The sequence below is a fragment of the Conger conger genome, chromosome 9 (genome assembly GCF_963514075.1).
Source record: "Conger conger chromosome 9, fConCon1.1, whole genome shotgun sequence".
In the NCBI taxonomy this organism is placed as follows: Eukaryota; Metazoa; Chordata; class Actinopteri; order Anguilliformes; family Congridae; genus Conger; species Conger conger.
The window spans coordinates 7,036,124-7,049,362 of NC_083768.1; the positions used below are offsets into that span (position 1 = coordinate 7,036,124).

The 13,239-nt window shown below is 41.3% G+C and overlaps 1 protein-coding gene across 2 annotated transcripts; it reads left to right on the plus strand.

The window, feature by feature from the left end:
- Positions 1 to 621: 621 nt before the first annotated feature.
- LOC133136222 (SLAM family member 9-like) lies at positions 622 to 9,884 on the plus strand. Of its 2 annotated transcripts, XM_061253522.1 has the most exons (5): positions 622 to 1,070; positions 6,357 to 6,701; positions 6,913 to 7,173; positions 7,809 to 7,920; positions 8,785 to 9,884. In XM_061253522.1, the coding sequence occupies exons 1-5, from the start codon at positions 1,040 to 1,042 to the stop codon at positions 8,810 to 8,812; spliced, it is 777 nt and encodes a 258-aa protein (XP_061109506.1). In that variant the 5' UTR covers positions 622 to 1,039; the 3' UTR covers positions 8,813 to 9,884. The 2 variants fall into 2 exon arrangements, with proteins under 2 accessions (XP_061109506.1, XP_061109505.1); XM_061253521.1 differs by having other exon boundaries at positions 7,809 to 9,884.
- Positions 9,885 to 13,239: the final 3,355 nt, after the last annotated feature.

The window sequence follows — 13,239 nt, forward strand, 5'->3', positions numbered from 1 at the left end:
CGCTCAGGCACTGACGGTGACTGGCTGCCGTGCAAGGCACCGACCAGCTCGTCAGGAGCATTTGGGGGTTAGGTGTCTTGCTCAGGGACACTTTGACACAGCCCGGGCAGGAGATCGAACCGGGGGATCGAACCGGCAACCCTCCGACTGCCAGACGACTGCTCTCACTGCCTGAGCCATGTCGCCACCACGGATGCGGATCGGATCAACGGTCTTGTACATCAAAATCGTTTACATTAATTTACAATCGCTTTTCAGCGAATGTTGGCCACAGATCAAAACAAAATAATTAAAAAAACAAGTCCCTTCCCCTTTTAATTCCAAGCGCTGGCCAAGCGCTATGAACGCACTACCGAGCCCCTTCATCCAGATACTTCAGAGATCCATAGTCACACGTGCACTGGGTGAGGTGTTTCGTTAGATTTGACAGCTCTGGAGTTACTGCACCCTATGTCCGATTTGAGGTCCGAGAAGTCGACGTGTCACTCGCGGCGTGCGAGGGCCATTATTATCTGTTGACAGCTTGCCTTTTGGGCGCTGAGACAGGAAGTTGCGCTTCCGCTCTCTACAGGGTTTTTTAAAATTTTTTAATTTTTATTTTTAAAGTAAACCCTTTGTCTGCAGTCCGTCCAGCGCACAGACCGCTGAGCTCTGTGAAGCCCCAGCTCTGCAAAAGCCACCAAATGTCATCTGCACTCCGAAGAACAGCGACAGCCACAGACTCAGTGCTCACACAATACAAACAAACACGCACACACACACACACACACACACATACACTCAGACCTACCAGTTCACACATACGCAGACAAACACACATTAACTCAGACCGACTGAGTTAATGTGACCCTCACGCACACACACACACACACACACACACACACACACAAACGCACAAACTCAGACCTGCTCCTTCACACACAAGCCCAGGTATCTCACACACACATACACACACACACACACACACATTGTTGAAGTGAAGGAAGCAGTTGTGGGCCATAAAGAAGCTCTGTCATTTCTGCTAAGCTGATTTTGCACCATGTCCTCTTCCCTGTTTGCAGCTCTTTTGGGTAAGTGCGGAGACCGACTCAATCTCTCCCTCTTTCCCTTTCTCTCGTTCTCTGTCCCTTCCTCCTCTTTTACCTGAACAACCTGTTCTTGGCCAGGTTGTTCCCCTTTTTATGGTTGTACTCTGGTTTTGTCAGATTTTGAAACATGATCTAATCAAGAAAATGTTCTATATCTGACAATGATCGAAATATGTGAAATGGTTGCCTTTGAAATGGTTTCTAAAGTTTTCATACAAGAGCTTGAACATGAATTCCAGGTGTGTATGTGATAAGAACTTGTAATGGTACAGAGTTTTAAAATTTTAAAGCAGGATTTCTTTGTGTATCATTTTTTAACTGTGTGTATGTATGTACAGTCAGGTCCATAAATATTGGGACATCGACACAATTCTCTTCTTTTTGGCTCTATACACCACCACAGTGGATTTGAAATGAAACGAACAAGATATGCTTTAACTGCAGACTTTCAGCTTTAATTTGAGGGTATTTACATCCAGGTGAACGGTGTAGGAATTACAACAGTTTCTATATGTGCCTCCCACTTTTTAAGGGACCAAAAGTAATGGGACAATTGGCTGCTCAGCTTTTCCATGGCCAGGTGTGTGTTATTCCCTCATTATCTCATTTACAAGGAGCAGATACAAGGTCTAGAGTTCATTTCAAGTGTGCTATTTGCATTTGGAATCTGTTGCTGTCAACTCTCAATATGAGATCCAAAGAGCTGTCACTATCAGTGAAGCAAGCCATCATTAGGCTGAAAAATCAAAACAAACCCATCAGAGAGATAGCAAAAACGTTAGGTGTGCCCAATTCAACTGTTTGGAACATTCTTAAAAAGAAAGAACGCACTGGTGAGCTCAGCAACACCAAAAGACCTGGAAGACCACGGAAAACAACTGTGGTGGATGACCGAAGAATTCTTTCCCTGGTGAAGAAAAACCCCTTCACAACAGTTGGCCTGCCATGTATGGCTGCCAATGGAACTGGTTCCCTTGTATTTATTGATGATGTGGCTGCTGACAAAAGCAGCATGATGAATTCTGAAGTGTTTTGGGCAATATTATCTGCTCATATTCAGCCAAATGCTTCAGAACTGGGTGATCACAAAAAATATTGATTTGATTCAGTTTTTAACTATTCTGCCAAATGGCTAAAATGTAATGTAAACTGTATAGTACATTTATTTAGGACCTTACATTGAATTATTTTTGAAATAATCTTATCTGTACAGAATGTTATACAGGTGCCTAAGACTTTGGAACTTTGTTACTTTTTAAAAAGTTGATTACTAAGGCCCAGACCCAGGTGACTTACTCTTTAGGGCTTCAGTGAGTCAGGTGAGTATGATTCCAGGGCTGAACTTTTCATTCTGAAGTAACTCCATGCCTTCTAAAGTATCCAACTGCAGTGGCTGTTCTGTCTGCTACTAACAACCGTGGGTTCCTGGAAACGGTTGTGCAATGATTTCAGACTGAAGATGGTGGATTTCCACCACAGCCAGAAAGTGAGAATTGAAAGACTAGCTACAGGAAGCGTTTACAAGCTGTCCTAGTTGCCTGAGGAGGAGTTACTACTAACTGACAGGGTTCCCAAACTTTTGCACAAGGCCTTTTTCATTTTTTGTTATTATTTTGAAACTTAAAAAAAAGAAAGAAAAAAAAAGTCAGGTTGGCTTCTGTTCGCTTAGATATTAATTGTGAAAAGCTTTTAGACCCAGGGGTGCCCACGTTTTTGCACACTAGGGTGCAAGGGTTGTTGCCGTGCATACACCTCCTCACAGTCACTGGTCTACATAGATGTAGGAAAAAAGTGAGAAGGTCAGTTGAGTCATCCATCACTATATTCTCGTGAAGTTGACGAGTTCATACAGTGGTGTGAAAGAGTGTTTGCCCCCTTCCTGATTTCTTATTTTTTTGCATGTTTGTCACACTTAAATGTTTCAGATCATCAAACAAATTTAAATATTATTCAAAGACAACACAAGTAAATACAAAATGCAGTTTTTAAATGAAGGTTTTTATTATTAAGGGAGAAAAAAAATCCAAACCTACATGGCCCTGTGTGAAAAACTGATTGCCCCCCCTGTTAAAACATGACTTAACTGTGGTTTATCAAACCTGAGTTCAATTTCTCTAGCCACACCCAGGCCTGATTACTGCCACACCTGTTCTCAATCAAGAAATCACTGAAATAGGACCTGCCTGACAAAGTGAAGTAGACCAAATGATCCTCAAGAGCTATACATCATGCTGAGATCTAAAGAAATTCAGGAACAAATGAGAAAGAAAGTAATTGAGATCTATCAGTCTGGAAAAGGTTATAAAGCCATTTCTAAAGCTTTGGGACTCCAGCGAACCACAGTGAGAGCCATTATCCACAAATGGCGAAAACATGGAACAGTGGTGAACCTTCCCAGGAGTGGCCGGCCGACCAAAATTACCCCAAGAGCGCAGCGACGACTCATCCAAGAGGTCACAAAAGACCCCACAACAACATCCAAAGAACTGCAGGCCTCACTTGCCTCAGTTAAGGTCAGTGTTCATGACTCCACCATAAGAAAGAGACTGGGCAAAAATGGCCTGCATAGCAGAGTTCCAAGACGAAAACCACTGCTGAGCAAAAAGAACATTAAGGCTAATCTCAATTTTGCCAGAAAACATCTTGATGATCCCCAAGACTTTTGGGAAAATACTCTGTGGTCTGACGAGACAAAAGCTGAACTTTTTGGAAGGTGTGTGTCCCATTACATCTGGCGTGAAAGTAACACTGCATTTCAGAAAAAGAACATCATACCAACAGTAAAATATGGTGGTGGTAGTGTGATGGTCTGGGGCTGTTTTACTGCTTCAGGACCTGGAAGACTTGCTGTGATAAATGGAACCATGAATTCTGCTGTCTACCAAAAAATCCTGAAGGAGAATGTCCGGCCATCTGTTTGTGACCTCAAGCTGAAACAAACTTGGGTTCTGAAGCAGGACAATGATCCCAAACACACCAGCAAGTCCACCTCTGAATGGCTGAAGAAAAACAAAACGAAGACTGGAGTGGCCTAGTCAAAGTCCTGACCTGAATCCTATTGAGATGCTGTGGCATGACCTTAAAAAGGCGGTTCATGCTCGAAAACCCTCCAATGCGGCTGAATTACAACAATTCTGCAAAGATGAGTGGGCCAAAATTCCTCCACAGTGCTGTAAGAGACTCATCGCAAACGCTTGATTGCAGTTGTTGCTGCTAAGGGTGGCCCAACCAGTTATTAGGTTTAGGGGGCAATCACTTTTTCACACAGGGCCATGTAGGTTTGGATTTTTTTTCTCCCTTAATAATAAAAACCTTCATTTAAAAACTGCATTTTGTGTTTACTTGTGTTGTCTTTGACTAATATTTTAATTTGTTTGATCTGAAACATTTAAGTGTCACAAACCTGCAAAAAATAAATAAATAAATAAATAAAGAAATCAGGAAGGGGGCAAACACTTTTTCACACCACTGTATGTGGCGTCCACCAAGAGAACAGTACAGGCCTGATTGGTTGTTATGCTATGGGGGGAATTTTCCTACCGTGGTTTTGGGTCCACTTTTCTTCCCTATTTGCAGGGAAGCGTCATTTCAAATCAATGCAAAGCTATTCTGAGTGATCACCTTTATAGCTATGATTACATTACATTACAAGGCATTTAGCAGATGCTCTTATCCAGAGCGACGTACAACGAAGTGCAAATCAAACACAAGTACAATTGCGAAGTGGACCTGAGAGGACAGTACAGTTCTGAGTCCTAGTGTAACCATACAGATATAATCGGAACCCTTGAAGAATACATCAACTTCCAAACTAGCATACCACGGTTGGCAGCTAGAATACCCCGAGTACAACAATACAATATCTAATACAAAAAATATATATATGATGAAATATGATGAAACCTTTCTATCCTGGCAGGTGGTCTCTTCCTGGATGCCACTGTGCGTGTCTACACTGAGTATGAAAATGATTGGTTTGATTGATGATGATTACTAATATATGAGGGAATATATTATTATTATTATTATTATTATTATTATTATTATTATTATTATTATTATTATTATTATTATATTAGTCTTTCACATCAATGTGGAAGAATTTTACTCCATTTTTCTGTATATAATTCAGTCAAAGTGGTAGGTTTCTGAGCATGAACTTTTCTTTTCAGGTTCTGCCACAGCATCTATAGTCCAGTCAAGTTTGACTAGACCACTCCAAAACTTTAATTTTGATTGTTTTCAGTCAACTGGACGTGGACTTGCTTTTGTGTTTTGGATTGTTGTCTTGGTTATCTCGCCCAGTTACGCTTCAGCTCATGGACATCATGTTCATAGTTTAATTTCAAATCTAATGTGCTGGAGTACTGAGCCAAAAGAAAGGAAATTGTACCACTGTCCAAATACTTACAGACGGCACTGTACATACACAGGTTGATATCGAATGCTCTCTCATGATGTTATGTTATGGTGCTCTGAAATGGAGGGGGACTATGTATAAAACGTGCTGTGTGAAAAGAGAATTGTTTTGGATTCATCAGCTAGATGCTCTAATGCTGAAAGGACTTTGTGCTGACTTGACATTAGCTTGTTTAGGAAGGAATTGACATTATAAATATTTTGTTATATTCACATATACCAGTCATGGTTAAATTGTAGTCGTTTTTGTGTTTTAGTTGTGTAGTAACGCCTGTGTGGTTGTCCTTATATTGCAGTAAAAATTGTAGTAGTGTTGTAATAGTTGTATATTAGTAATTGTGTTGTAGTGGAAGCTGTGTTGCAGTAACAGTTGTAGAAATTATTATCGAGTAGTCATACTTGAGTAGTACAGTGGAGGTGTTGTTGTAGTAATTGTGTATTAATAGTAGTGTTGTACAGGTAGCAGTTGAAATTGTACTTCCCTCTAGGGTCTTTCAGCGAACTTATCCCTGGTTATGGGTATGCACTTTGTTGTACGTCGCTCTGGATAAGAGCGTCTGCCAAATGCCAATAATGTAATGTAATGTAGAAGACCTGGGTTCAAACTGTAATTATTTTGGATTCAAATACTTTTTGTGCTCTATTGATCTTGCATGGTGTATTTGAGCCTGCAAGGAGGACCAGATGGGTGAGGTTTAAACTTTTGGGATACACCAGGCAAGCTTAGTCAAATTCAGAAAAGCATTTGAATCCAAAACAAATATTTGTCTGATTTAGTAGTTGTGTTTAAGTTTTGTAATGATGGATGTGTTGTGTTGGTTCCTGTGTTGCTGTTGTATTCATTCACAGTGCTGCAGGTGTTTAATGCCTGCGGAGATTCACTGGAGTTGAATGGAGTTGTTGGAAAGTCCATTTTGCTTCCCACGGAGGAGGAAGGACTATTCAAAGGAATTGGTGACCTGAAATGGAAAAAGAACAGCGATGATGTTATCACATTAGTGAGAGGATCAGAAAACTCACCATTTCAAATCCGGCATTTAGACCCAAACTTCAAAGGGAGATTGATCGTGAATAAAGACACTGGGGCACTAAACATCAGCAATCTGAGAGAAGAGGATTCTGGGGAATATGTCTTTGGCGGTATAATATCATTCAAGTCCCTGGGGCCAGTGACACATAAACTGCAAGTTTATGGTGAGCACCTCAGTGTTTGTGTCTGTAGATCTCTGACCTGTAATGAAGTGGTGTGTCTCAATGTGTGTGTCTGTAGATCCCTGAACTGTAATGAAGTGGTGTGTTTCAGTATGTGTCTATAGATCTCTCACCTGTAATGAAGAAGTGTGTTTCACCATTTGTGTCTGTTGATTGTAATACTATTTAATGCTGGTGCTTCCTTTCTCCGCAGAGATGATTGTCTCAGTGCAGGTAACCACCCAGGTCAATAACAGCACAGACGGCTGTAATGTGACTCTGCGTTGCAGTGTGTTTGGAAGCCACCAGGTGGCACTGTTCTGGTCCATAAATGGAGGCAACATTCCCGGAACAGAGAACAAAACTACCCTGACTGTGTCCCCCACCCTGGCAGAAGAGATCTACACCTGTACAGCCAAGAACCCCGTCAGCTCCCAAAGCAGCAGTGTGACAGCCAAGTCCTGCCAACCTCGCGGTCAGTCAGCAATTACTCTCTGATTAGCATAGTCTGTGATTAGCATGTACTCGGCAGAAATTATTAGATGAACTTGCACTCCTTGGACTTGGTCCGTTTTCTGCCTATTTATGTTAAATCCGTATATCCTAGAATGAAAATTGCAGTTCATAATAGTGAAGGACGTGTGCATTTGTGTGCCATAAAACATGGACTCTATCTCTACTAATTTAAATGGGATCAAACCAAACATTTCTTTCGACGATATAAAAGTGCTATATGAATAAAGCTTATAATTATTTTTAAACGCTGCCTAAAGCTGGTTGACACCCACAGACCCCCAATGTCTCCAGACCCTCCAAAGCAGTGGCTAAGGGGCCAGCTTTTACACCGAGGGCACTTCTAGGTGGGAAACCATGACAACCACTCAAACTTTGAAGGCTGATTTCCTAAAACCACTCATATTTTAACAAGCTATATCCTCCAAAATGGATTGGCCAATCCCGACAAGTGATTTCGTAGCTCCGTCCATTAGATGTGTGATAAGATACGCCATTTACTGTATTGCATCAAAAAGTTTTTGTGTAAGTGCATGTGTGTTTGTGTGTGACAGTAGTTGTCTCTGTGGGGTCCTGTGTAATGTTTGTTTCCTGTAGCACCATCTCCTGGCTTCTCACCGTGTGCACTAAAGTCAGTGCTGTTCTCCACGGGTCTGGTTGCCATGGTTTCGGCTGTCATCGCAGTTAATGTCAGGGAGAGGTGCTGCAGGTCAGTCATGGTCACTGTGTTTATATTTCTCATCAGCAGTGAGCTTCAATCTGACACACTCACAATACAACACATTCTACCACTCACACCCTACCATGCACTCACACTCTCTAACACACACTCACACTCTACCATGCACTCACACTCTACCATACTGACACACTCTACCACACACTCACACACTCTACCACACACACTCACACACTCTAACACACATTCTACCACACTCACACTCTCTACCACACACTCGCACACACACACACTCTGTCACACACTCACACACTCTGTTACACACTCACACACTCTGTTGCACACTCACACACTCGCACACTCTGTTGCACACTCACACACTCTACCACACACTCGCACACTCACACACTCTGTCACACACTCACACACTCACACACTCTGTTGCACACTCACACACTCAGTCACACACGCACACACTCACACACTCTGTTGCACACTCACACACTCACACACTCACACTGTCGCACACTCACACACTCTGTCGCACACTCACACACTCACACACTCACACACTCTGTTGCACACTCACACACTCAGTCACACACGCACACACTCACACACTCTGTCGCACACTCACACACTCACACACTCACACACTCTGTCGCACACTCACACACTCACACACTCACACACTCTGTTACACACTCACACACTCTGTCACACACTCACACACTCACACACTCGGTCACACATCCTACTGCACACTACTGAGCAGCACACTCTCACCTTGTTAAAAGAGGTCTAAAAAGCCACACTGCTGCAGATTGTATTGCTTAGTATGAATTTCGGATGCAGTCCTTTGTTTAAAGTTCTTTATTTCTGTTGTTTTTTCAGAGAAATGAGGACTGAGGAGGGAGGGTAAATCTGATATTTGGTATTTGTGTGTGTGTTAGATTAGATTACATTACATTAGATTTGTATTAAAATTGAGTAAATGAGAACTCTCACCCTGCCGCATTATCTGGTTTGTAAAACTGCAAGCTAAAATTTGTGAAAAAATATAAAATACAGTAAGTAGTCTTTGCAATGCCGTACAGTCCATCTTTTAACCCACCGCTGGGAGGGAAATGCCGACACAGATTCTGATTATTGGTTTGTGCAAGCTTTGCAGTGATTGACACTTCGTACCGTCTGGCACCTCCCCCTCGCCACACCTGCACTTCACGCTCACGACTGCTGTCTGTCCTGGTGCCACGGTGGTGGAATGACCTCCCGGTGGATGTCAGAACGGCAGAGTCTCTGACCTCCTTCAAGTGCAGACTGAAGACCCATCTCTTCAGGCTATACCTTTCCCTCCCCAACTCACAATCACCGTGATTAGCCTTAGACCGTAATGGCACTTATGTATAGATATCGTTACTTGTATAGGTATTGTTGTTGTATTGTTGTATTCTAGCTGCCAACTGTGGTATGCTAGTTTGAAAGTTGATTGTATTCTTCAAGGGTTCTGAATTTCTGTATGTTTACACTAGGACTCGGAACTGTACTGTCCTCTCAGGTCCACTTTTGCACTTGTTCTTGTGTTTGATTTGCACTTTGTTGTACGTCGCTCTGGATAAGAGCGTCTGCTAAATGCCACGTAACGTAATGTAATGTAATTGTAGTAATTGTTAGCCATTATTTGATCTTAACAGTTGTGTTAAATGTTTTTTTTAATTTTTTGCTATTACAGTATTTTTTCATGTCTGTGAGCTTTTATGAACTCTCAAATGAATCCAAACAAATCGAAATCAAATTAAATATGAAATGTAAATCATTTGTTGCACCAATCAGAGCCTAGCTTGTGCTATACGTTCTCACAGATCCAGAGCTGCACTCTGTTAGTACTGTTTGTTACTGTATTAAGATGTTAAGCGATGAAGCTGCCCCAACCGCCTTTCTAAAGGCAAGAGCAATAAAACGAAGCTCCGCTGGAGTGATTCAAGAAATGCCAAGTCTGTCTCAGTCTCCATCAACTGCGCCGCTCACTACAATACTTTTCATCAAAATTACAAGCTACTATTGCACATCAGCATATTACAGCTTTTAATGTAAAACGGCATTCGATTTTAAAACAAACTCAGCTCTGTGGATCTATTTCAGATGTTTTCATCTCAATGCACGCATTTGCATATGAAGTCACATGAAGTTTAGACAGTAATGCCATTCTCAGCTCAAAGAGTGAGTATTTACATCCTTTTTAAATCTACCGGAGCTGACTGAATTTCAGAATGTCCCATATGTTCAACAGGGCACCAAGCACAGTACACAGCTACTGTAACTTTTAGTTCCATATTTCAAATGTAGTGGAAAGTTTACACAATCAATTCCAAATCAAAGCATTAACAAATGTTATTAAGGCTGCGTTATTATTTTACAGGAAGCAAAGAAAAGTAATATTAATCTGTTCAAAAAAATGTCAGTGTCAACATTTCTCTCTTCAAACTGAAACATTACTGTATAAACTGAAAAAATCTTTCTCGATTTTTTTTCTAGCTGGGCGACATGGCTCAGGCAGTAAGAGCAGTCGTCTGGCTGTCGGAGGGTTGCCGGTTCGATCCCGCCCTGGGTATTTGCCATGTAGATTAAACTTCACTTTAAATTACTGAACTAATATGTAGTTGCATAACCATTGTTTTGGTTGCGTGTCTGTGTCGAATCAACCAACTTCTGGCTTCTGGTTGTAATATTGAGCTGGCCACTCCATTACCTCAATCATTTTTGTCTGGAACCAAGATGCTCCTCGCGTCCTCAATGTATTCAAACTGATCCATGATCTTGGAATACAAACCCAGCACCGTTGTATAAAAAACATCCCCATACCATGATTGTTGGCTTGAATTCAGTACCCGGGGGTCGTCTGACCACTAGACCCAAAAATAACAATTTTACTCTCATCAGTTCACAGAATGTTACGCCATTTCTCTTTGGAACAATCAATGTTCCTTGGCAAATTTTAACCAATTCTGCACATTTCCCTTTTTCAACAATGGTGCTTTACTGGGGTTTCTTGCTGATAGCTTAGCTTCTATCAAACGTCTTCTGACTGTAACAGTACTTACACGTAATTGTAGATCATCTTTGATCTTTCTGGAGCTGATAAATGGCTGAATATTTGCCATTCTTTGATCACTATTCTTTGATCCGTTTTAACAGTAGTTGCTTGTTTCCTTCTGCATGTTTCGGGTTTTTGTTGCCATTTTAAAGCATTTGAGATAATTTTAGCTGAGCATCCTATAATTTTCTGCACTTCTTATTAATATGTTTTCCCCTCTCCAATCAACTTTTTTATCAAATGATGTTGTTCCTCCAAACAATGTTTGGAACGGCCTATTTTACTATTCAGAAGAAAATATATTTTATAATAATGTGTGAAACATTCGCTTCCTTTTTTCCTTACTAAAGGACAATTAATGACACCTGTTTTTTCACAGAATTAATTAATTCTCTAATTAAACTCCACACTGCTATTATTTTTAACACACCCCTTTCAATGAATGAGTCAATTTCTCAGAACAAGCAGTGTGCATGTCATGACAGTTGGGTCTGTTGTTTTTCTATTACACTACGACATCTACAAGTAAATTATTTGTGCCATGCAGAAATATCACTACGACTAATAACAGTGGTTCATCAGGTTACTGATGTTGTACTGCTATTTTTTGAACACCACTAATTCCTTCTGTTACTAAACAGGGCTGGTTGACATGAGAGATCAGACAGAAATGTGTTAATGTATCTTCACAAAGTAGAACATGCCTACCAAATACTGTCTATATACTAATCTGTCTATATACTAACTACAGTTAAAAAGATGGAGGCCAATGTTACTGCATGTGACATAGGTGATAAAGAGATCTAAATCGCACAAAATACATCACCTACAGTGCATCCGGAAAGTATTCACAGCGCTTCACTTTTCCCACATTTTGTTATGTTACAGCCTTATTCCAAAATTGATAAAATTCATTTTTTTCCTCCAAATTCTACACACAATACCCCATAATGACAACGAGAAAATTGTTTTTTGGTGATTTTTGCAAATTTATTAAAAATAAAAAAATAAAAAATCACATGTACATAAGTATTCACAGCCTTTGCCATGAAGCTCAAAATTGAGCTCAGGTGCATCCTGTTTCGACTGATCAACCTTCTACCTACTACCTTTCTACAGCTTAATTGGAGTCCACCTGTGGTAAATTCAGTTGATTGGACATGATTTGGAAAGGCACACACCTGTCTATATAAGGTCCCACAGTTGACAGTGCATGTCGGAGCACAAACCAAGCATGAAGTCAAAGGAATTGTCTGTAGACCGCCGAGACAGGATTGTCTCGAGGCACAAATCTGGGGAAGGGTATAGAAAAATTTCTGCTGCTTTGAAGGTCCCAATGAGTACAGTGGCCTCCATCATCCGCAATCCACAAATCAGGCCTGTATGGTAGAGTGGCCAGACGGAAGCCACTCCTGAGTAAAAGGCACATGGCAGCCCGCCTGGAGTTTGCCAAAAGGCACCTGAAGGACTCTCAGACCATGAGGAACAAAATTTCTGGTCTGATGAGACAAAGATTGAACTCTTTGGCATGAATGCCAGGCGTCATGTTTGGAGGAAACCAGGCACCGCTCATCACCTGGCCAATACCATCCCTACAGTGAAGCATGGTGGTGGCAGCTTCATGCTGTGGGGATGTTTTTCAGTGGCAGGAACTGGGAGACTAGTCAGGATTGAGGGAAAGATGAATGCAGCAATGTACAGAGACATCCTGGATGAAAACCTGCTCCAGAGTGCTCTTGACCTCAGACTGGGGCGACGGTTCATCTTTCAGCAGGACAACGACCCTAAGCACACAGCCAAGATATCAAAGGAGTGGCCGGTATAGAGGTACTAAAGTAGACAGACAGACAGACAGATAGAGAGTTTTTAAGACTGAATTGCTTTTCATCTCGAGAGGCATTCAGTAAGAAATTAGAAATTAGAAATAGAGAAGTTTCCGTTTGTTTCAATTTTTGTTTCTGGGTTCCACTTCTGTTTTTTAGAGCAAATGGCAGATGCAATATGGGGCACAATTAGTAATATGGAGAAATATGGGGCACTTCTTGTGTAAGGTTAGTGGCCCCACCACACACACGCACAAACACACACAGGCACACATACGCGTACACACACACACATAGAAAGCCCTATCTCCATCGAGGAAGCCACACAGATCTCTCTTGGATTGAAAATGCTTGTCCTGTTGGTGCCCACACTGCTGTTTGCAGGTACAGTTTAATAACTACGTCTATTTGAAATATGTATTCATATAATAG

Excerpts from the sequence above, each read along its gene's own strand:
- LOC133136222 (XM_061253521.1), top strand. The coding sequence starts at position 1,040 with ATGTCCTCTTCCCTGTTTGCAGCTCTTTTGG. Across the intron at positions 1,071-6,356 it reads CCTGTTTGCAGCTCTTTTGG|TGCTGCAGGTGTTTAATGCC; the intron begins GTAAGTGCGGAG and ends ATTCATTCACAG. Across the intron at positions 7,174-7,808 it reads CAAGTCCTGCCAACCTCGCG|CACCATCTCCTGGCTTCTCA; the intron begins GTCAGTCAGCAA and ends TGTTTCCTGTAG.